Source organism: Nerophis ophidion, linkage group LG07 (genome assembly GCF_033978795.1).
Source record: "Nerophis ophidion isolate RoL-2023_Sa linkage group LG07, RoL_Noph_v1.0, whole genome shotgun sequence".
Lineage (NCBI taxonomy): Eukaryota > Metazoa > Chordata > Actinopteri > Syngnathiformes > Syngnathidae > Nerophis > Nerophis ophidion.
In genome coordinates, this window is record NC_084617.1 from 31,733,426 (window position 1) to 31,758,391 (window position 24,966).

The 24,966-nt window shown below is 36.4% G+C and overlaps 1 protein-coding gene across 5 annotated transcripts in view; it reads left to right on the forward strand.

Annotated features, from left to right (window-relative positions):
* Window positions 1-22,497, forward strand: part of LOC133556232 (oxysterol-binding protein-related protein 6-like) — a 74,631-nt gene extending 52,134 nt beyond the window's left edge. For 2 of the 5 annotated variants that reach the window (XM_061905956.1, XM_061905955.1), the window contains exons 12-23: window positions 1,537-1,629; window positions 5,079-5,247; window positions 8,048-8,119; window positions 10,929-11,143; window positions 11,209-11,346; window positions 13,196-13,259; window positions 13,325-13,403; window positions 14,724-14,868; window positions 14,927-15,080; window positions 17,353-17,479; window positions 20,081-20,203; window positions 22,110-22,497. In XM_061905956.1, coding sequence (XP_061761940.1) covers window positions 1,537-1,629; window positions 5,079-5,247; window positions 8,048-8,119; window positions 10,929-11,143; window positions 11,209-11,346; window positions 13,196-13,259; window positions 13,325-13,403; window positions 14,724-14,868; window positions 14,927-15,080; window positions 17,353-17,479; window positions 20,081-20,203; window positions 22,110-22,215 — 1,485 coding nt within the window. In that variant the 3' untranslated portion in view covers window positions 22,216-22,497. The remainder of the gene's footprint in view (window positions 1-1,536; window positions 1,630-5,078; window positions 5,248-8,047; window positions 8,120-10,928; window positions 11,144-11,208; window positions 11,347-13,195; window positions 13,260-13,324; window positions 13,404-14,723; window positions 14,869-14,926; window positions 15,081-17,352; window positions 17,480-20,080; window positions 20,204-22,109) is intronic. The other 3 variants (XM_061905957.1, XM_061905958.1, XM_061905959.1) reach the window with 3 other exon arrangements.
* Window positions 22,498-24,966: the final 2,469 nt, after the last annotated feature.

Consider the following 24,966-nt stretch of genomic DNA (forward strand, 5'->3'; position numbering starts at 1 on the left):
GTGTTTACTAGTGTGTGATAAGTTCGATACAAGCAGTGTTTGATATCATGTGCAATACAAGCAGTGTTATGTGCGATACAAGCAGATTCTGTACAAAGATGACAGTTAAAATATAAATGTCCTCCAAAAACACGGCATTTATTTTCTTTTACTAAAGGTAAACAAAGCAGCTACACAACAGCTAAGCACACACAAACTAGACATAGGTAATAATTATTGAAGGTGACATGTGTCAATACAAACAAATAATTATAGTTACATATTACTTCCACATAAAATTCTCCGTGGCAGTATTAGAGAGTAACCACTAACAAACGTGTCCGCATCATTCAACCTATTGCATCATTAGCTTAACTTGATGTATTGTTGTCAAAATGCAATTCCTCCTCCACTCCAACTTAAAGACAGCATAGGTCCATTCCAGAGGTTAATAATATATTTTTCATAATTACATTGTTGTTTGACTCATTTCACTTCATCAAACACTTTATAACATTCACACTACTAAATAACACATTTATGTATCATTATATGAATGTATAATAATGATTATATGATTATAAAAATGTATAATTAGGATAATGTATCACAATGAAGGTTAATGAATAATTATAATCACGTATAATAATGAATGTAAAAATGGTATAATTATAATGTAAAATCATAATAATGTATAATGAATATAACATTTTTATAATTATATTGTATAATTATAATAATGTATAATAAGAAATGTATAACTATAATAGTGAATAATTATAATAATGTATAATAAAGAATGTAAATAATATATTATAATAATGTATAATGATAATGTAATGGCCCAAAGTGGAAACGCACACCCACTGCTTTATGAACACACGCTCAGTGAGCATCAACATGTTCAACACACCCACACACACACGCACATACACCGTATTATTCCTGCTGATATCACATCAGATCAATATCTGTTTCGTCCCGTATACAAAATAGCTGTATCGTCACACTCCATAGCAACACACAACAGTTGTAAAAAGTTGAAGAAAAGATATTCGTAGACAGAATTGTGACAAAACAACACAATGTTGTGTAAAACATTTTAAATCCACAATATTGTGTTTTTACATTTTACTGATCACAATATTCATTTATTGTCACTAATCCCTTCCTTCGCTAACCTTTTTGTCTGTCTGTGTGTGTGTGTTTGTGTGTGTGTGTGCATGCGCGCGTGCGTGCTTGCATGTGTGTGTGTGTGTGTATCTGTCTGTGTGTGTGTGTGTGTGTGTGTGTGTGTACATGTGCCTCTGTGTGTCTGTCTCTGTGGGTGTCTTTGTGTGTGTGTGTGTGTTTCTGTCTCTGTGTGTGTTTGTCTGTGTGTGTGTGTGTCTGTCTGTCTGTGTGTGTGTGTGTGTGTGTGTGTGTCTGTCTTTGTGTGTGTTTGTCTCTGTCTCTCTCTCTGTGTGTGTGTGTGTGTGTGTGTGTGTGTGTGTGTGTGTGTGTGTGTGTGTGTGTGTGTGTGTGTGTGTGTGTGTGTGGGTGTGTGTGTGTGTGCAGCTTGACATCCAGTCCCATCAGACCAAAGTCCATTCCCTGTCTTTTTCCTCCGAGTCTTCTGAGGAGTCCTTCTGTACTGTCCGAACAGAGCAGGTGTGTATCTACCACCTGTCTGCCATCTTTGTACTGATAATAATAGTACTAATAATACCAATAATAATAATAATACATTCACACTGGACAAGTCGCTACCTCATCGATAATAATCAATATTAACAGAGATAAAATTACAAAGATAATAATAATGATATGAATTATAATTATAATAATAATTATAACTAATAATGCTTGATAAAATATATAAACTATAATTAATAAAAAAATAATAAAATATATATTAATATTGTTAATAATAATAGTTATGTCAGTGAGCTTCATGGCTGCTTTAGGTTCCAATAATTATGAGGAGAATAATCCTGAAAGTCAAAAAGGTTTCCAAAATTCCTCAAGATGGTGAAGTGCGGACTCTCAAAAAGTGTCAGTCTTGGTTCCCCTGGATCATAGTGCTACATTTGATCCAGTAGACCAGTGGTTCTCAACCTTTTTTCAGTGATGTACCCCCTGTGAACTTTTTTTTAATTCAAGTACCCCCTAATCAGAAGCAAAGCATTTTTGGTTGAAAAAATAGATAAAAAAGTAAAATACAGCACTATGTCATCAGTTTCTGATTTATTAAATTGTATAACAGTGCAAAATATTGCTCATTTGTAGTGGTCTTTCTTGAACTATTTGGAAAAAAAGATATAAATATAACTAAAACCTTGTTGAAAAATAAACAAGTGATTCATTTAATAATAAAGATTTCTACACATAGAAGTAATCATCAACTTAAAGTGCCCTCTTTGGGGATTGTGATAGAGATCCATCTGGATTCATCAACTTAATTCTAAACATTTCTTCACAAAAAAATAAATCTTTAACATCAATATTTATTGAACATGTCCACAAAAAATTTAGCTGTCAACACTGAATATTGCATTGTTGCATTTCTTTTCACAATTTATGAACTTACATTCATATTTTGTTGACGTATTATTCAATAAATATATTTATAAAGGATTTTCGAATTGTTGCTATTTTTAGAATATTTAAAAAAAATCTCACGTACCCTTTGGCATACCTTCAAGTACCCCCAGGGGTACGCGTACCCCCATTTGAGAACCACTGCAGTAGACCACCTCATTCTTTGTAGTGGACTCAAACCCCTGTTAGTACTCTTCCCACTTCCTGTCTCTCAGACAGAAAACTCTTGCCAAGTATGGATCGATATTTCTCAAATATTCATAGAATCACACCTAGTGTGCCTCAGGGATCAATTTGAGGTCCCCTTCCTTTTAAAATAGACATGAGTCCACTTAGTGCTGTCATCAGGAGACGTGGGATTAACTTCCACACTTATGCTGCTGGCACACACTTGCATCTCAGACACGACATCTTGCATGGGAGATTACTTTTTACACTTGGACCAGGACAAGACTGAAGTTTTAGTCTTCATATCCAAACTAAAAGCTTAGTCCTTGACACAATCACCCGGAATGAAACACCTTGGCGGGGCTTTTGACTCTGACCTAAGTTTAAAAAAATATATAACAACAGGTTTTATCATTTTACGAATACAGCCAGAGATGGCCCAATAAACACAGAGAAGCTCTAGCATGTACTACAGCATGTACAAGTACTACACAAATATGCCGCATGTGTCCTGATGACCAGAAGGCGGGCGCACATTACACCAGTTTTAAAACCTGTGCACCGGTTGGTGACATCTCTGCGCTGTTGATCAGTCTCCGCTCGGGATGGTTTCCTTCTGGCTCCACTATGGACTGGACTCTCACCGTTATGTTGGATCCACTATGGACTGGGACTTTATAAATAAACATTGATTGATTGATTAAGAGATCCGCCCGAAATTTCTTAAGGCTCTGGATGCTGTGGGGCTGTCTTGGTTGACAAGACTCTGCAGCATTGCGTGGACATAGAGGGTGGTACTGCTGGATTGGCAGACTGGGGTGGTGGTTCCTCTCTTTAAGAAGGGGAACCCGAGGGTGTGTTCCAACTATCGTGGGATCACACTCCTCAGCCTTCCGGGTAAGGTCTATTCAGGTGTACTGGAGAGGAGGCTACGCCGGATAGTCGAACCTCGGATTCAGGAGGAACAGTGTAGTTTTTGTCCTGGTCGTGGAACTGTGGACCAGCTCTATACTCTCAGCAAGGTCCTTGAGGGTGCATGGGAGTTTTTCCAACCAGTCTCCATGTGCTTTGTGGACTTGAAGAAGGCATTCGACCGTGTCCCTCGGGAAGTCCTGTGGAGACTGCTCAGAGAGTATGAGGTATTGGACTGTCCGATTGTGGCAGTCCGATCCCTGTACAATCAGTGTCAGAGCTTGGTCCACATTGCCGGCGGTAAGTCTGACACGTTTCCAGTGAGGGTTGGACTCCGCCAAGGCTGCCCTTTGTCACCGATTCTGTTCATAACTTTTATGGGCAAGTCAGGACCTTGAGGGGATCCGGTTTGGTGGTTGCAGGATTAGATCTCTGCTTTCTGCAGATGATGTGGTCCTGATGGCTTCATTTGGCCGGGATCTTCAGCTCTTACTGGATCGGTTCACAGCTGAGTGTGAAGCGACTGGGATGAGAATTAGCACCTCCAAGTTTTTGCCCTGAAAAGGGTGCAGTGCCATCTCCAGGTTGGGGAGGAGACCCTGCCCCAAGTGGAGGAGTTCAACTACCTAGGAGTCTTGTTCACGAGTGAGGGAAGAGTGGATCGTGAGATCAACAGGCAGATTGGTGCGGCGTCTTCATTAATGCGGACGCTGTATCGTTACGTTGTGGTGAAGGAGGAGCTGAGCCGGAAGGCAAAGCTCTCAATGTATCGGTCGATCTACGTTCCCTTCCTCACCAATGGTCATGAGCTTTGGGTTATGACCGAAAGGACAAGATCACGGGTACAAGTGGCTGAAATTAGTGTCCTTCGCCGGGTGGCGGGTCTCTCCCTTAGAGAGAGGGTGAGAACCTCTGCCATCCGGAAGGAGCTCAAAGTAAAGCCGCTGCTCCTCCACATCGAGATGAACCATGTAAGGTGGTTCGGGCATCTGGTCAGGATGCCACCCAAACGCCTTTCTAGGGAGGTGTTTAGGGCACGTCCAACCGGTAGGAGGCCACGGGGAAGACCCAGGACACGTTGGGAAGACTGTCTCCAGGCTGGCCTTGGAACACCTCGGGCTGGGAAGAGGGAAGTTTGGGCTTCCCTGCTAGGGCTGCTTCCCCTGCGACTCGGATAAGCGGAAAATAGATGAATGGATCCATAGTTGATATTTAATGTTATATTCATAGATACTATTTAACGTTGTCATATCTATAGTTATTTCATGTTGTCATATCTATAGTTTATATTTCAGGTTGTCATATCTATAGTTGATATTTCATGTTGTCATATCTATAGTTGATATTTCATGTTGTCAATCAATAGTTGACTTGTGCAGTGTCAACATTTCTTGCACGGAGCTTTGACAAGCGTAACTTTCCCCACTGTTGACTTGCAGAGAGGTCCTAGCCAGCGAGCTCCTTCTGTGGCCGACTCTATGGCCGAGTACTTCGACGCCAGCGAGGTGCTGGTGTGTGAAACCTCCTCTGAGGCAGAAGCTTCTGACGAGTCAGGTTTGAGTGACATCACCACAACGACCAGTACCTCGGAGCCTGAGGAAGGACATGGTGAGTGTTAGCATTTAAGGAGAACTTGAAAAAGTGCACTTCATAATATTCTGTATATAAGACTTGCATTTAAGTCTAATATTAAACATTTTTTTCACAAATATACTTTTATCGTCAAAGTACTGTTTTTTCAGTTAACTTGAATTGTTTTAACATGCTAAAAGTTGAGACATTTTGACATAATGCTAACATGCTAACAGTTGAAACATTTTGACATGATGCTAGTATGCCAATAGTTGAAACATTTTGACATAATGCTAACATGCTTACAGTTGAAACATTTTGACCTAATGATGAAATGCTATCTGTTAAAACATTTTGACAATGCAATCATGCTAACTGGTGAAAAATGTTTACATGTTGTTGACATGCTAACTGGTGAAACATTTTGACATAATCCTAACTTGCCAACAGGTGAGACATGTTGATGTAATGCTAACATGCAATCAGGTAAAACATTTTAACGTAATCCTAACATGCCAACAGGTGAGGCCTTTTGACAATGCAAACATGCCAATAGGTGAAAAATGTTGACATAATGCAAACATGCCAACAGTTGAAACAATTTGACTTCATGCTAACAGTTGAGACATTTTGATATAATGCAAACATGCCATTAGTTAAAATATTTTGATGTATTGCTAATATGCTAATAGGTGAGATATTTTGCCATAATGCTAACATGCTAATAGTTGAGACATTTTGATACAATGCTGACATGCTATCAGGTAAAAATATTTTGACATAATGCTAACATGCTGCCACTTTGCAAGTAAAAGGTGACTCGAAAGTGTCATTTATGTTATTAGTCCCTCCATTTTCTACCACTTGTCCCTTACGGTTTCGCGGGGGGGGGGGGGGGCTGTAGCCTATCCCAGCTGCAGACGAGTGGAAGGCAATACAATAAAATGTAGTACAAACTTGGATAAACAAAGTTATGTCCATCTGTAGCTATAAGCTAATGCTAGCTGTAAAAAAATAAAATGAAAAACCTAGCTGTAAGCTAATGCTAGTTATAAGTTGATGCTAGCTATGAGCTAATGCCAGCTGTAAGATAATCCTAGTTATAAATTAACACTAGCTATAAGCTAATGCTAGCTGTAAGCTAATGCTAGCTATACTGCGATTGATGCTAATTATAAGTTAATGCTAGCTATTAGTTAATGCTAGTTATAAGTTAACGCTAGTTATGAGCTAATGCTAACTGTAAGCTAATCCTAGTTATAAATTAATACTAGCTATAAACTATTGCTAGATATAAGCTAATGCTAGCTATACGGCTATACTAACTGTAAGTTGATGCTAATTATAAGTTAATGCTAGCTATTAGTTAATTCTAGTTATAAGCTAATGCTAGCTATACGCTAATGTTAGCTATAAGGCAACACCTTCTATAAGATAATACTAGCTATAATCTAATGCTAGTTATGTGTGAATGCTAGCTATAAGCGACTGCTAGCTATACGGCAATACTAGCTATAAGGTAATGGTAGCTATAAGTTAATGTTAGCTATAAGGCAACACTTGTTATAAGATAATACCAGCTAGAAGCTAATGCTAGTTATAAGTATATCAATCAATCAATGTTTATTTATATAGCCCTAAATCACAAATGATAACTATATGCTAATACTAGCTATACGGCAATACTAGCTGTAAGTTAATGCTAATAAGTTAATACTAGCTAGAAGTTTATGCTAGCTATAAACTCATGCTAGTTATAAGCTAATGCTAGCTATAAGCTAATGTTAGCTATAAAGCAACACTTTCTATGAGATAATACTAGCTATGAGCTAATGCTAGTTATAAGTAAATTGTAGCTATAAGCTAATGCTAGCTATACGGCAATGCTAGCTATAAGTTAATGCTAATTATAAGTTAATACAAGCTATAAGCTAATGTTATATATGAGGCAATGCTATCCATCCATCCATCCATTAATGCTAGTTATAAGCTAATGCTAGCTATAAGCTAATGTTAGCCATAAGGCAACACTTGCTACAAGATAATACAATAAGTTAATGAGTGTTATAAGTAAATACTAGGTATAAGCTAATAATAGCTTCAAGGTTAATGCTAGCTATTAGCTAATGCTAATTATAAGTTAACGTTAGCTATCAGGTAATACTAGCTATAAGCTAATGCTATATATAAGGCAATACTAGCTATAAGTTAATGCTAGCTATTAGTTAATACTAGCTATAAGCTAATTATAAGTTATTACTGAGATAGCCGCCAGCGCCCCCCGCGACCCCAAGAAGGGAATAAGCGGTAGATAATGGATGGATGGATCAGCTAGCTATTAGTTAATACTAGCTATAAGCTAATGATTTATATAAGGCAATTCTAGCTTTAAGTTATTGCTAGCTATAAGATAATGCTTGCTGTAAGCTAATGCTAGTAAGTATCTTACAGGCGTCACATTTATTTGTGGCAAAGTGTCATTTTTGTTTGGAATATTCATAGTTTTAGTTCACATTTTCATTCTTTATGTGTCATCAACAATGTTAGACTGCATTCTACTTCTTTGTTTACATGTGTCACTGAGAAGTCCAAGTGTTCTCAAACAAAGTTTTACCACAGAAAAGGGATTTTCTATCCCCGTACTCAGCTTTGCAGTTCTGCTAACAGTAACAATTGACAAGTGTTCATGCCGGAAAAGAAAGAAAATAATCCAAAGAGTTTCCTTAGATGAAGGCAATCAACTTTGATGAAGGGGATCTTTTGGGGGCGGAGTCATACAGAAGGAAACATGACTTTTAAAAACGAGTTGAACTTGATTTTCTTTTTTGTTGCTCAGCCATTGTGACTCTGAAATACAGAGACAGTCTAAGGAACGCACCTGACAAACCTTCGCTGATGTCCGACACAGGTAACACCTTTTCTTGATTTTTACCACCGTCTTTAAGAGATCATACACCTGCAAAACATTTCATAGTTTAGGAAATACAGGATAAGTTGTACAATCCTTTGTGCATCCTTCTCCTTTGGGATGAGGACTCCCTCTGCCCTACGCCATATTTGGGGTGGCATCTTCTTCTGCCAGGTTGTTCTCATGAGCTTTCAGAGAAACCTCAGGACGTCCGGTGCGTTCTTGTACACCTTGTATGGGACTCCTTTTGGCCCCCGGGGCAGATGCCGTTCTTTCTCGTCGCACTGTGTTTTCCACCTCTTTCCATGTTGGATGTTGAGACATTCAGACCGCTTTGAGCCAGGGTGCGTTGCTCTTAGGTGATCTTCCAGGTCTACCTTTGTTGTTTTAAGGGCTCCACTTTTTTCCTTTGAGAAGCTTCTTTTGAGGAACTTGAAGGGATATTCCTATAACCATGTTCTATTTTTTTTTCTGTCTTCCTTTTACATTTCCGTTCTCTTCTCTGCGAAGGGGATGCCAGTCGGGTTTTTTAATGTTGACTTGAAGCACATTCGTGCCTTCCCTTTCCACTCCAGAGGCTTTTTTCCACGGTTTCCAAAGTTGTCTCTGTGACCATCTCTTACTGGTGTGCGGGTTCTCAGGACCACCAAGGGAGGACATTGTTGCACAGGTTAGACTTTCTTTTATTTTTCAATAATAAAAGGCTCGGGATCTTTCTGTGTGGAGTTTGCATGTTCTCCCCGTGAATGCGTGGGTTCCCTCCGGGTACTCCGGCTTCCTCCCACCTCCAAAGACATGCACCTGGGGATAGGTTGATTGGCAACACTAAATTGGCCCTAGTGTGTGAATGTGAGTGTGAATGTTGTCTGTCTATCTGTGTTTGCCCTGCGATGAGGTGGCGACTTGTCCAGGGTGTACCCCGCCTTCCGCCCGACTGTAGCTGAGATAGGCGCCAGCGCCCCCCGCGACCCCAAAAGGGAATAAGCGGTAGAAAATGGATGGATGGATGGAAAAAGTCTCTACGGGTTGCTTTTCAGCCTTGCCGAGTCCTGCTTCCTCTGCCGCTCCACCTTTTCAGTCGCGTGCGTCTTCGTCTTCCTGCCGCTGAAAGTCTGTTACTCAGCGACAGCCTAGAAACCTGACTGATCTAGAGAAGATCTGTGTGGAGGAGTGGGCCAAAATCCCTCCTGCCGTATGTGCAAACCTTGTGAAGAACTATAGGAAACGTTTGACCTCTGTAATTGCAAACAAAGACTACTCTACCAAATATTAATGTTAGTGTTCAAATACTTATTTTCAGCTTTATCACACAAATAAATTGTTAAAAAATCATAGATTGTGATTTCTGGATTTTTCTTTTTAGGTTGTCTCTCATACAGTGGACATGCACCTACCGTGAAAATTTTATACCCCTCCATGATTTTTGAGTGGGAAAACTTGCAAAATAGCTGGGTGTTCAAATACTTATTTTCTTGACTGTGGTATTGTTAAATGTACTCTGTTTAAAAAGTACTAATACACACAAAAATATTTTAACCTGTTTTTACAATACATTTCCCATAATTCCTGGGCTATAGAGCTCACATCTAAATAAGCCGCACACACCAACTTGGTTCCCATATATTAGTCGCACCGGACTGTAAGCCGCAGATCTATATACGTTGTGAAATGTTAAAACATTTTAACGTATCAATCAAACAATGTTTACTTGTATAGCCCTAAATCACGAGTGTTTTAAAGGGCTGCACAAGCCACAACTCAGATCCCCGATCGGGGCAAAAAAAAAAAACTCAAAGCAATGGGATAACAATAACAAACCTTGGAGGGGACGGCAGAACGTAATGCTAACAGTTGAAACATGTTGATGTAATGCTAACATGCTAAAAGGTGAAACATTTTGACGTAAAGCTAACATGCTAAAATGTGAAACATTTTGGACATAATGCTAATATGCTAACAGTTGAAACATTTTGACATAATGTCAACATGTTAACAGGTATGGTATTTAATAAAATGCTAACATGCTGACAGTTAAAATATTTTGACATAATGCTAACATGTAAACATGCGATTTAGTAAATATTAAATACCTCAATTGTTTCCAAGTGGTGTCTGCAACAAGGCAGTAAAACGGCTGCTCAAACAACAGAAGTCATCGTTATGGACTTACTAGCTGGGCAAGCTTGCTCTACAATCAGCTAAACCGACTCAATAACTCCACGATCACGTTTTGGTGGATTTACTCGAAAACGTGTTAGCATATTAGATCATGCTAATGACGCTAATTTGATGATATTACGATAGCAGGTACAAATATGCATGAAAAGGCTCCTATAGACATCACACATGGGATGCTTTCGTAAGAAATGTTTTAGTTACAGTGTATTGTAAAACTTAAAAACGTTGCTTGGAGTGATGAGGACCCACACGAGTAGTAACGCTATGGATGGCTGGAAGACGGAAAGACACTCTGGCGTGAAATGGAAAGACACTGCAGCACCTGTTAATTTGTCCAAAAGATGGCGGCATAGCACAAACAAATCTAATTTTTTTCAATTCTTTTGTCACCTTTTTTTTTGTAAAATAAAGAGAAAACGACGACTGAGGAAATTTGTTAAAATTCATCATAGCTTTTAAGCTAGGTAGCGATTAACCACCCTAGTTTCCAGATAGCAATATGCATGCTAGCTTTCTTATCCAGGGAATGAGCAGTATCACCAGTATGATGAATTTCTTTTTACGATCATTTCAATTTGAAAGGATTGTCTTGAGTTTTGTCATTGAGGACTAAACAATATCATGATATCAGGTCGGCGCCGTATCCTCCTAGCGGCGGGGGCAGACAACAGTCACGTGGGCATCATGACCATCTTGTACAACAACATCGGCAAAGATCTGTCTCGCGTGTCCATGCCCATCGTCCTCAACGAGCCTGTATCGCTGCTGCAGAGACTCTCGGAGGAGCTGGAGTACTCCCATCTGCTCGATATCGCCAACCGCACCGATGATCCGTACGAGAGGATGGTAAGTGTCGCTCAAGGTGGTCGTCACGCTCCAAACGTCCCTTCAAGGTGATTGTACTCCTGCAGGTTTACGTTGCTGCCTTTTCCATCTCCGGGTATGCCTGGGCATCTTGGCGATATCGCTACAAACCTTTCAATCCTGTTCTTGGAGAAACCTACGAGAACGTTCGAGAAGATCGAGGATTCCGATATGTCAGCGAGCAGGTGACTTCTTCCTGTCCAGAATGTTAGCGGTTATCTGCTGCTGTCAATCATTTAGGTTATCCTCATGTGCTGCTTTAAACTAATAATTATATTATGTGCCACTTTGAACTAATAATTATATTATGTGCCACTTTTTACTAATAATTATATCATGTGCCACTTTTAACCAAAAACTATATTATGTGCCACTTGTAACATTTAATATTATTTTATATGCCACTTTTAACTAATAATATTACGCTCCACTTTTAACTAATAATTATTATGTGCCACTTTTAACTAATATTATGTGCTGTTTTTAACTAATAAATATATTACGTGCCACTTTAACTCTTAATATTTTATGTGCTGATTTCAACTTAATTTATTTATGTGCTGTTTTAAACTAATATTATTCGCCTTTTTTAACACTTAAAATTACTTTCTGTGCTGATTTCAACCTTTTGATTATTTTTTTGCTGCTTTAAACTAATATTTTTAATATTCGCATTTTTTAACACTTAATATTCTTAATGTGCTGATTTCAACTATTAACTATTTTATTGTGTTTTGAATTAATAATTATATGCCACCTTTAATACTTAATATTATTTTATGTTCTGATTTCAACTATTAATGATTTAGTTTACTGTTTTAAACTAATAATTATAACATTATTCACCTTTTTTAACACTTAATATTATATGTTCAGATTTCAACTGCTTTATGTGCAGCTTTAAAATAATACTATTTGCCTTTTTTAACACTTAATATTAGTTTATGTGATGATTTCAACTATTAATAATTATTATTTGCTGTTTTAAACTAATAATTATGTTATGTGCCACTTTTTAACACTTAATATTAGTTTGTGTGCTGATTTCAACTATCAATAATTATTTTTGTTTGCGACCTTAAACTAATAATTATGTGCCACTTTTAACACTTAATATTATGTGCTGATTTCAACTATTAATAATTATTTTATTTGCTGTTTTAAACTAATTTTTATTATTCGCCTTTTTTAACATTTATTATGTGCTGCTTTAAAATATTTGGCTTTTTCAAACCTAATATTATTTTATGTGCTGATTTCAACTGTTATGTGCTGTTTTAAACTAATAGTTATAATATTATTTGCCTTTTTAACACTTTATTTTATGTGCTGATTTCAACTATTGTGTTGCTTTAAATTAATATCTATTTTATGTTCCACTTTTAACACTTAGTATTTATGTGCTGTTTAACTATTATTATTTTATTATTTTCTGTTTTAAACCAATAATTTTTATTATCTGCTGCTTTTAACACCTAATATTAGTTTATGTGATAATTTCAACTATTAATAATTATTATTCCAATGTGCTGCTTTAAACTAATCATCATTGTTTGTGCCACTTTTAACACTATTATTTTATGTGCTGATTTCAACTTTTAATAAATATGTGCTGCTTTAAACACTTATTTTATGTGCTATTGATTATTTTATTATTTGCTGTTTTAACATTTTTTTAATGTGCTGCTTTTAACATTTAATGAATATTTTATGTGCTGATTTCAACTATCATTACTATTTTTATGTGCTGCTTTAAACTAATAATTATATTATTCGCCTTTTTTAACCATTATTTTATTTATTGATTTAATTATGTGCCGTCTTCAACAATTGATATTTTATTACAAATACTGTAATTGTGTTGTGTTGCTGTCAAATATTTGTATTATTTTATTTTGCTTTTAACACTTAACATTGTTTTATTATATGGTGCTTTGAAGATAATTATTTTATGTTCTGTTTTCAACACTTAATATGATGTGTATATAAAAGCTGCATGAGAGTAGAAATAATCGTAAAAGTTGTTGTGTTCAGGTAAGCCATCATCCTCCCATCTCCGCCTGCCACGCCGAGTCCAACAACTTCACTTTCTGGCAAGGTTGGTCACCAATGCAACTTTTGTGCAGATGTCCAAGTTTGTAAGTTTGAATGTTCCTGGTTCAGATCAAAGATGGAAGTACAAGTTCTGGGGGAAATCAGTGGAGATTATGTCGAGTGGAAACGTCAACGTTACCTTGCCCAGGTGAGACATGTTGACGGCATGCTAAGGTGAAACATTTTGACAATGCTTACATGCTATCAGATAAAACATTTACATGCTTGCATGTTAACAGGTATGATATTTTATATGATGTTGCCATGCTAACAGGTGAAACATTTTGACATGATGCTAACATGCTTGTCTGCAAAGAGTAAAAGTGAGGTAATTATTATTATTCATGCATATATGATTAATGATGAATATTCATGCAAATGATTATTATGATGGTGATGATGATGACTACTCATGCATTTATGATGATTAACATTCATGAAAGTGATTATGCATATTCATGCATAAGCGATGACGAATATTCATGCGCACATGATGGTGTTGATGAATATTCATGTATGCATGATGACGATGATGAATATTCATGCATTCATAATGACGATGAATGCTCACGAAAACATGAATGTAAAAATGAATTATCATGCATACATGTTGGTGATGAATATTCATGCATATACTGTAAAACGATGCCCATTCATGCAAACATGATGAATATTCATGCATAAATGATTATTATGATGATGGTGATGACTACTCATGCATTTATGATGATTAACATTCATGAAATTGATTATGCATATTCATGCATAAGCGATGACGAATATTCATGTGCATGTGATGGTGTTGATGAATATTCCTGTATACATGATGACGATGAATATTCATGCATTCATAATGGTGATGAATGCTCACGAAAACATGAATGTAAAAATGAATTATCATGCATACATGTTGGTGTAGAATATCCATGCATATACTGTATAGCGATGAACATTCATGCAAACATGATGAATATTCATGCACTAATTGTGATGACAGTGATGACTATGTATGATGATTGTGAATATCCATGCATTGATGATGATTGTGAATATTCATGCTTTGATGATTATTATGCATGTGAATATGATGATAAATAATAATGCATATATTATGGTGATGAATATTCATGCATATGTGATGATGCTGAATAATTGATGCATATATGATGATGTATATTCATGTTTACATGATAATGACCATTCATGCATATATGTTGATGAATAATCATGAATAAGTCATGATGATTATGAATATTCATGCATATATGATGATGAATAGTCATGCATGTATGATGATGATTATATTGATGCATATACTGTATAATGATGAATCTTGATGCATATACGATGATGAATATTCATGCATCTATGGTGATAAATATTGATACATCTATGATGATGAATATTCATGCATATATGATGATGAATATTCATGCATGCATGGTGATGATGAATAACCTCCCTGCAGATACGGGGACCACTACGAGTGGAACAAGGCGGTGACGTGCATCCACAACGTGCTGAGTCAGCAGCGCTGGTTGGAACATTACGGCGAGGTGGTCATCAAGAACAACTCTAGCGATGTCTGCACCTGCAAGATCACTTTTGTCAAGGTCAGGAGCAACAGGATCTACTTATTTCCAAGATGCTTAGATTATCTATCATTGCCAGTCTCGATATTGGGGGTCTGACGGCACAAAGAACGAGGTCCAGGGTGTGGTTCTGGACCGGGCAGGGAAAGTTGTCCATCGCTTTGGAGGACTTTGGCATGAAGGCATCGTCTGCGACACACTGCCCGCCGCCTCCAAGTGTGTATGGAAGCCCAGTGAGTATTTATATCGCATATTTATATCACTTCATGTTCATATTCCCAAATTTTTACAGCATATCACTTCAAATTTATATCACCTCATATTCATATTATCTCATTTATATCACTTCATATATGTATATCTCATATTTATATCACCTATTTATATCGATTCATATTTATATCGATTCATATTCATTTTATTTCATATTTATATCATGTATTTATATTGTTTCATATTTATATTACCTCATATTATATCACTTCATATTTATATCACATATTTACAGTATATCACTTCATATCTATGACCTCATTTTTAAATCGCCTCATATTTATATAGATTCATATTTACAAACCCTGTTTCCGTATGAGTTGAGAAATTGTGTTAGATGTAAATATAGACAGAATACAATGATTTGCAAATCCTTTTCAACCCATATTCAATGGAATGCACTAAAAAGACAACATATTTGATGTTCAAACTCAAAAACTTTATTTTTATTTTGCAAATAATAATTAACTTAAAGTTTCACGGCTGCAACACGTGCCAAAGTAGTTGGGAAAGAGCATTTTCACCACTGTGTTACATCACCTTTTCTTTTAACAACACTCAAACGTTTGAGAACTGAAGAACCTATTTTTTGAAGCTTTGAAAGTGGAATTCTTTCCCATTCTTGTTTTATGTAGAGCTTCAGTCGTTCAACAGTCCAGGGTCTCCACTGTCCTATTTTACGCTTCATAATGCGCCACACTTTTTCGATGGGAGACAGGTCTGGAGTGCAGGCGGGCCAGGAAAGTAGCCGCACTCTTTTTTCACGAAGCCACGCTGTTGTAAAGTGCTGAATGCGGCTTGGCATTGTCTTGCTGAAATAAGAAAAGACGGTGCTTAGATGGCAGCATATGTTGTTCCAAAACCTGTATGTACCTTTCAGAATTAATGGTGCCTTCACAGGTGTGTAAGTTACCCATGCCTTGGGCACTAATGCGCCCCCATACCATCACAGATGCTGGCTTTTCAACTCTGCGTCGATAACAGTCTGGATGGTTCTCTTCCCCTTTGGTCCGGATGACACAATGTCGAATATTTCCAAAAACAATTTGAAATGTGGACTCGTCAGACCACAGAACACTTTTCCACTTTGCATCAGTCCATCTTAGATGATCTCGGGCCCAGAAAGGCCGGCAGCGTTTATGGATGTTGTTGATAAATGGCTTTCGCTTTGCATAGTAGAGCTTTAACTTGCACTTACAGATGTAGCGACGAACTGTACTTAGTGTCAGTGGTTTTCTGAAGTGTTCTTGAGCCCATGTGGTGATATCCTTTAGAGATGGATGCCGGTTTTTAATACAGTGCCGTCTGAGGGATCGAAGGTCACGGTCATTCAATGTTGGTTTTCAGCCATGCCGCTTACGTGGAGTGATTTCTCCAGATTCTCTGAACCTTTTGATGATATTATGGACCGTAGATGTTGAAATCCCTAAATCTCTTTCAATTGCACTTTGAGAAACATTGTTGTTAAACTGTTTGACTATTTGCTCACGCAGTTGTGGACAAAGGGACGTACCTCGCTCCATCCTTTCTTGTGAAAGACTTAACATTTTTTGGGAAGCTGTTTTGTACCCAATCATGGCACCCACCTGTTCCCAATTAGCCTGCACACCTGTGGGATGTTCCAAATAAGTGTTTGATGAGCATTCCTCAACTTTATCAGTATTTATAGCCAGCTTTCCCAACTTCTTTGTCCTGTATTGCTGGCATCAAATTCTAAAGTTAATGATTATTTGCAAAAAAAAAAGTTTATCAGTTTGAACATCAAATATGTTGTCTTTGTAGCATATTCAATTGAATATGGGTTGAAAATGATTTGCAAATCATTGTATTCCGTTCATATGTACATATAACACAATTTCCCAACTCATATGGAAACAGGGTTTGTATATCGATTCATATTCATATTATCTCCTCATATTTATATTACCTCATATTTATATCGCTTCATTTTATATCACTTAATTTTTATATTAGCTCATATTTATATCACTACATATTCATCATGTTTACATATCCTCATATTTATATCTCTTCATGTTTATATCGCATCATATTCATATCGCTTCATATTTATATCGCTTCATATTTATATCATTTCACGTCATATTTTTATCACATCATAAGGCCTCATATTTTTATCACCTCATATTCATATCTCCTCATATTTGCATGTTGATATATTATCGCTCATACCCATCATCGTAAAGCCAAATGTCATATTTCCATGTGCAGACGTGCAGCCCAAGGATCACGTCGACTTCTATGGTTTCTCACAATACGCCAGAGAACTCAACGAACTCCCAGCTGACCTGAGATCAGTTCTTCCTCCCTCTGACACACGCTTCAGACCGGATCAGAGGTTGTGTGTGTGTGTGTGTGTGCGTGTGTGTGTGTGCGTGCGTGTGTGTGCGTGCGTGTGTGTGTGTGTGTGTGTGTCGGGGGCGGGGGGGCATTATCACATTCTCATACTTTCTGTATGATACGGGAAGAAATGATGTCACACTAATACGTTCTGTATCATCCAGGGAGTCGATCACACGATATTTAAACACGTCTTACCAACGCTGTGACTGTTAACATAACAAGTAATAATTCCTTTTACGTGCGTTACTTCGACGTTAGCGATACGGTGGGTGTAACGTGGCACGCTGCCTTTGTCACCCAGTTCAAGGCAGGAAATAACTATTTACTAATGAAAAGAACTCAAATGAACTGATGTCAAATAGGAGGCAACATCACACAGCAAACATGGAACACACATACTCACTACTACTATGAGGGAATAATGAACTAATCAATGATTGAATCCTCCAATACTCACTACTACTACTGCGAGGGAATAATGAACAACTAATCAATGATTGAATCTTCCAATTTTTGGACGAGGAAACTAGAGCCAGGGAAGCACATTTAGTCTCTTTATTAGATCGCGCTAACTCAATCCAGTGAAAATAGTCAACAGATCTGCCCGCAAACTGCCGTCACTAAGCTAACATGCTGAAATAATCACTCGCTCAAGTCACATGTCACTTGGCAACTGGCACCGCCTCTTAAAGGTGCACACTCTGCTCTCATGAAACGTCTCATGTAATTAATTACATGTAGTAAAGAGTAAATCCACTAGCAAACAAATTACTATTTTTGAAAATTAACGAGTACTTTTTAAAAGTAATTTTCCAAACATGTAATTTTCTTCATGTATGGATGCTATTTTGTGATGGAACTACAAATCATATAAGAAATGCCTATAATCAGTGCCTATGTCTTATATGTACTATTATCACTGGAAGAGTGGCTCAACATGTTAGACTGAGGAAGATGGAGCAGGCAAGCTTATCGCTAAGTTAGCATGAAAAGAGATGATATAAATGTTTAGTAAAGTTTAAGAAGTTTTAGATGGATTGTTACCATGAAAGTAATAATGATAGTCAAAGACAAGATGAAATAAAAAGTGTTGGAGAGGACGGAACCATCCATGTATCAGAAGTGTCGATGCCAAGGTTAGTGTCAGTATATGACCCATACCAGAGTGATTAGATTGATATTTTTATTTTCTTCATGTTTACACATTCAGTGAATAATTAGTCGCTATGATTAAATATTTATATTTAATAATTGTATGAAGTATAATTTATATCTAATAATTATATCTAATAAATAATATTATAAAATAGATAATTATATACAAATTATTAAAACTTTTTTTACAATAGTAGTTTGGAATAAATAATTGTATCAAATAATTACATAAAAATATTTATAAATAGTTGTATTCAATAAAATAATTATATAAAAATATGTCAAATATAAATTATATAAAAATAAGATAATTATTTCTAATATATTAAATGAATATTTAAAAAACTTAAAATATCTAAAATTACAAAAAAAGTTATAAAAAAACAAAATCATTATCTACTCGTTTTATTCAATAAAAAATATATAAATTAAATATATCTAATATAAATCATAAAAAAATTATTATATAAAAATAAAATAATTCTAGCTAATAGTTATAGTCAGTAAATTAAATTAAATAAATATTGAAATAAAAAGAATTATGCAAAAATAAAATAATTATATATATTTTTTTATATTCAATAAATATTTCTATAAAATAATAATGTAAAATAAATGCAGTAAAATCATTGAGATGCCAAATAAGTCTAGCGTTTATAAAAGGAGAGTTGACGATGTGTGCCTGGATAAAATAACTATAACTATATTCAATAAATAATTATATAAAATATTTTCATAAAAATAATTACATTTGTTATAATTATATAATAGTTGTATAAAATAAATAATTACATAAAAATTACATTTAAAAGAATTTATATAATAGTTGTATTTAATAAATAATTATATCAAATAATACAAAATAAAGGATGTAAAATCATTGAGATGCCATAGATGTCTAGTGTTTATAGGAGGGATAAAGATGTGTGGTTGAATGGAATAATTATATCTAATAGTTGTATTCAATAATTATATAAAATAAATAATCAAATACAAATAATTATATAAAATAAAAAAATATATTTAGTAGTTATATCCAATAAATAATCATATTTTTAAAATTACATCTAATAGTTATATTCAATAATTATATCAATTAAGTAATTACATACAATTTATATAAAATAAAATATATCTACTAGTTATATCCAATAAGGAAATATATATAATAATTACATAATTATATAAATACAATATATCCAATAGTTGTATTCAATAAATAATTACATAAAAATTATTATATCAAATAAAAATAATGATGTCCAAAAAATTCAATAAATGATATAAGACTTAGACTTCCTTTTTATTGTCATTCACATTTGAACTTTACAGTACAGATAAGAACACAATTTTGTTGTGTTATATAAAGTCATGAAGTAGCATAATTGAGAAGCCACCGAAGTCTAGTGTTTACAAAAGTGTGGATGGGTGTGTCCACCAGGCTGTTGGAGGAGGGCCAGGTTGCAGAGGCGGACAGGAAGAAGGACCAAGTGGAGGAGAAGCAGAGAGAGCGAAGGAAGGAGATGGCCAAGCAAGGACAGGAACACGTTCCACGGTTCTTCAGGTCAGCTCTTCATCCAGTGTCCACCGTGTGCTTTCCTAAAGACCAGGACCAAACATTTAGTCCTGGTCTTTAGTCAGGGTCAGTCTGCTTAGGTCTTCATCCAGTGACCACCGTGTACTTTCCTAAAGACCAGGACTAGATGTTTGGTCTTTAGTCAGGGTCAGTCTGCTTCAGGTCAGCTCTTTATCCAGTGTCCACCGTGTGCTTTCTTAAAGACCAGGACCAAACATTTAGTCCTGGTCTTTAGTCAGGGTCAGTCTGATTCAGGTCAGGTCTTCATCCAGTGACCACCATGTGCTTTCCTAAAGACCACGACTAGATGTTTGGTCTTTAGTCAGGGTCAGTCTTCTTCAGGTCAGGTCTTCATCCAGTGTCTGTGTGCATTCTTAAAGACTAGGACAAAACAATTTGTCCTGGTTTTTAGTCATGGTCTGTCTTCTTCAGGTCAGGTCTTCATCCAGTGTCCAACGTGTGCTTTCCTAAAGACCAGGACCAAACTTCTAGTCCTGGTCTTTAGTTAGGGTTTGTCTTTGATGAGTCTCGGGTCTGTCTCTAGTAAATCTGTAGTCTGTTTCAGTGTGTCTTCAGTCTGTCGCTGGTCCATCTCTAGACTGTTTTTAGTCTGTCTCTAGTTTTTCTGTAATCTGTCTCTCTTCTGTCACTAGTCTGTTTCTAGTTTGTCTCGAATCGTTCTCTAGTTTGTCTCTAATCAGTCTGTAGTTAGTTTCCAGTAAGTCTGTAGTCTGTCACTAGTTTCTCTATTCTGTCTCTAGTTTGTCTTTAATCTGTCTGAAGTTTGTCTCTAGTCTGTCTCTAGTCCCTCTAGTTTCTCTATTCTGTCTCCAGTTTGTCTCTAGTCTCTTTAGTTTCCAGTAAGTCTTTAGTTAGTTTCCAGTAAGTCTCTAGTCTGTCTCCAGTTTGTCTCTATTCTGTCTGTACTTTGTCTCTATTCTTTCCCTAGTTTGTCTCCATTCTGTCTTGAGTCTGTCTTTAGTTAGTTTCCAGTAAGTCTGTAGTTTGTCTTTAGTTTGTCTCTAATCTTTCTCTAGTCATGGTCTCTATTTTGGTCAGTCCTAGTAACTGAACCTGTAGAAAGTTCTGTAGTTTAAGTTATTATTATTATTATTACAATTATTATTATTATTACAATTATTATTATTATTATCATTATTATTTTTTATTATTATTATAATTAATAATAATGTTACATTATTATTTGTGTTATTGTTATTATTAATATCAAGTGTATTATTATTATTATTATTATTATTATTATTATTATTGCTACTACTAATACTACTGCAGATTCTTAAGGTAAATCCTGGTATCCTGAAAGGTTAATGTTCCTTCAGCAAACTTCTTTTTGACTTTGAAAACTAAATCCATGGAAGGTTTGTAGGACAAATAAATTCATATTTTTCATTAAGGTTAGATTATTGATCAAAGGGTGATTGTCAGCAAACCAGCATCCAGGACACAGAACTCAGTGCTCTAATTGGTCTTCCATCAGCCAATGATGTGCTGTCTACCATCTCAGCTGTTTTAAAATATATACACATGTTTATAAGAAGTAGATATTAGACAATATAAATATAAATACATGTTTATAAGAAGTAAATATTAGACAATATAAATATAAATTCATGTTAATAAGAAGTAGATATCAGAGAATATAAATATGAATACATGTTTATAAGAAGTAAATATTAGACAATATAAATATAAATACATGTTAATAAGAAGTAGATATTAGACAACATTACATATGAATACATATTCATAAGAAGTAGATATTAGACAATATAAATATAAATACATGTTTATAAGAAGTAAATGTTAGACAATATTAAATATAAATACATGTTTATAAAGAGTAGATATTAAAATATATCTAATGTGTTTTCAGGAAGGAGAAAGATGCTGGACAGGAAGTTTGGATCTACAATGGAACTTACTGGAAGATCCGTGAAGATCCAGGATTTTCAAAGAGTGACAACCTAATCTTGTGGTGAAGACCAAAGGCAAAAGAACCATTTCTCTGTGATTAGTGACTGTAATGTTGCTGCTGCCAAGATGGAGTCTGAGGTTTGATGGCAAACATGATCTTCTCTCCTTAGATGTGCCTCAAGAACCTATGACCAACTTCTTCATGGAATATAATCTTTGTTGTTGGTCTTGTAGAAGTCTTCATGTCAAATGTGAGAGGGACCTTCATGATGGTTCATGTTGGAGACCTTCCACTTAGTCCTTTTAACACCAAATGTTCATCACTTGAAATAAAATGTTTGATAAGATTGTCTTTTTTTTCATTTTAATTCATAATACAGTCTTGGAGACATGAAGGTGGACATGTTTTCCAAGTCCAGTCTTAGAGACATGTAGGTGGAAGTGTTCTCCTTGTCCAGTCTTGGAAACATGAAGGTGGACGTGTTCTCTAAGGACTTGGAGACATGAAGGTGAGCATGTTCTCCAAGTCCAGTCTTGGAGACATGAAGGTGGACGTATTCTCCAAGTCCAGTCTTGGAGATATGATGGTGGATATGTTCTTCAAGTCCAGTCTTGGAGACATGAAGGTGGATATGTTCTTCAAGTCCTGTCTTGGAGACATGAAGGTGGATATGTTCTTCAAGTCCAGTCTTGGAGACATGAAGGTAGACGTATTCTCCAAGTCCAGTCTTGGAGATATGATGGTGGACGTGTTCTCTAAGGACTTGGAGACATGAAGGTGGATATATTCTTCAAGTCCAGTCTTGGAGAAATGAAGGTGGACGTGTTCTCCAAGTCCAGTCTTGGAGACATGAAGGTGGAGGTGTTCTCAAAGCGCTTTGAGTACCTTGAAGGTAGAAAAGCGCTATACAAGTACAACCCATTTATCATTTATCATTCTTCAAGTCCAGTCTTGGAGACATTAAGGTGGACGTGTTCTCCAAGTCCAGTCTTGGAGACATGAAGGTGGACGTGTTCTCCAAGTCCAGTCTTGGAGACATGAAGGTGGACGTGTTCTCCAAGTCCAGTCTTGGAGACATGAAGGTGGACGTGTTCTCTAAGGACTTGGAGACATGAAGGTGAACAAGTTCTCCGAGTCCAGTCTTGGAGACATGAAGGTGGAGGTGTTCTCCATGTCCAGTCTTGGAGACATGAAAGTGGACGTGTTCTCCAAGTCCAGTCTTGGAGACATGAAAGTGGACGTATTCTCCAAGTCCAGTCTTGGAGACATGAATGTGGACGTGTTCTCCAAGTCCAGTCTTGGAGACATGAAGGTGGACATGATCTCATAGTCCAGTCTTGGAGACATGAAGGTGGACATGATCTCATAGTCCAGTCTTGGAGACATGACAAAGCATCAATCAAAGTGTATTCATATAGCCCTTAAACACAAGTGTCTCAAAGGGCTGCTTAAGCCACAACCACATCCTGGGCTCAGATCTCACATCAGGGCAAAAAAAAGTAAACCCAATGGGAATAATTGGATAGAGGTTAGCAGCACAGAGACGTCCCCAACTGATGCACAGAAGAGTGGTCTACCCCGGGTCCCGACTTTGAACAGTTAGCGCTTCATCTACGGTCACCTGATAACTTCTCCATGCAGGAGAGGGGGGCAGAGCAGAAAAGAGTGATGGCAGATCAACTGGTCTAAAAGGGGGGTCTATTTAAAGGCTAGACTTAAATGCTGGGACTTAAATGCTTCTACTGAGGTAGCATCTCTAACCGTTACTGCTCAAACATTCCAGAGTACTGGAGCCCCAATAGAAAACACTCTATAGCCCTCAGACTTTTTTGGGCTCTGGGAATCACTAATACGTTCTTAGAACTTATATTTCTTGCTGGGACATGTGGTACAATACAATCAGCAAGGTTGGAAGGAACTAGAACCTTTAGTATTTTATACGTAAGTAGTAAAACTTATATATATATATATATATATATATTATATATATATATATATATATATATATATATATATATATATATATATATATATATATACATACATACAAACCCCGTTTGGGAAATTGTGTTTGATGTAAATATAAACGGAATACAATGATTTTGCAAATCCTTTTCAACCCATATTCAATTGAATGCAATACAAAGACAAGATATTCGATGTTCAAACTCATAAACTTTTTTTTTCTTTTTGCAAATAATTAACTTGGAATTTCATGGCTGCAACATGTGCCAAAGTAGTTGGGAAAGGGCATGTTCACCACTGTTTTATATCCCCTTTTCTTTTAACAACCCTCAATAAACGTTTGGGAACTGAGGAAACTAATTGTTGAAGCTTCAAAAGTAAAATTCTTTACCATTTTTGTTTTATGTAGAGCTACAGTTGTTCAGCAGTCCGGGGTCTCCGCTTTCGTATTTTACGCTTCATAATGCGCCACACATTTTCGATGGGGGACAGGTCTGGACTGCAGGCTGGCCAGGAAAGTACCCACACTCTTTTTTTTTTTTTACGAAGCCACGCTGTTGTAACACATGTTAAATGTGGCTTGGCAGTGTCTTGCTGAAATAAGCAGGGGCGTCCATGAAAAAACGGCGCTTAGATGGCAGCATATGTTGTTCCAAAACCTGTATGTACCTTTCAGCATTAATGGTGCCTTCACAGATGTGTAAGTTACCCATGCCTTGGGAACTAATGCACACCCATACCATCACGGATGGTGGCTTTTGAACTTTGCGCCGATAACACTCTGAATGGTTCGCTTCCCCATTGGTCCCATTTACTTTCTGTAAAGCACCGTTTCCATTGGCAGCAAAAG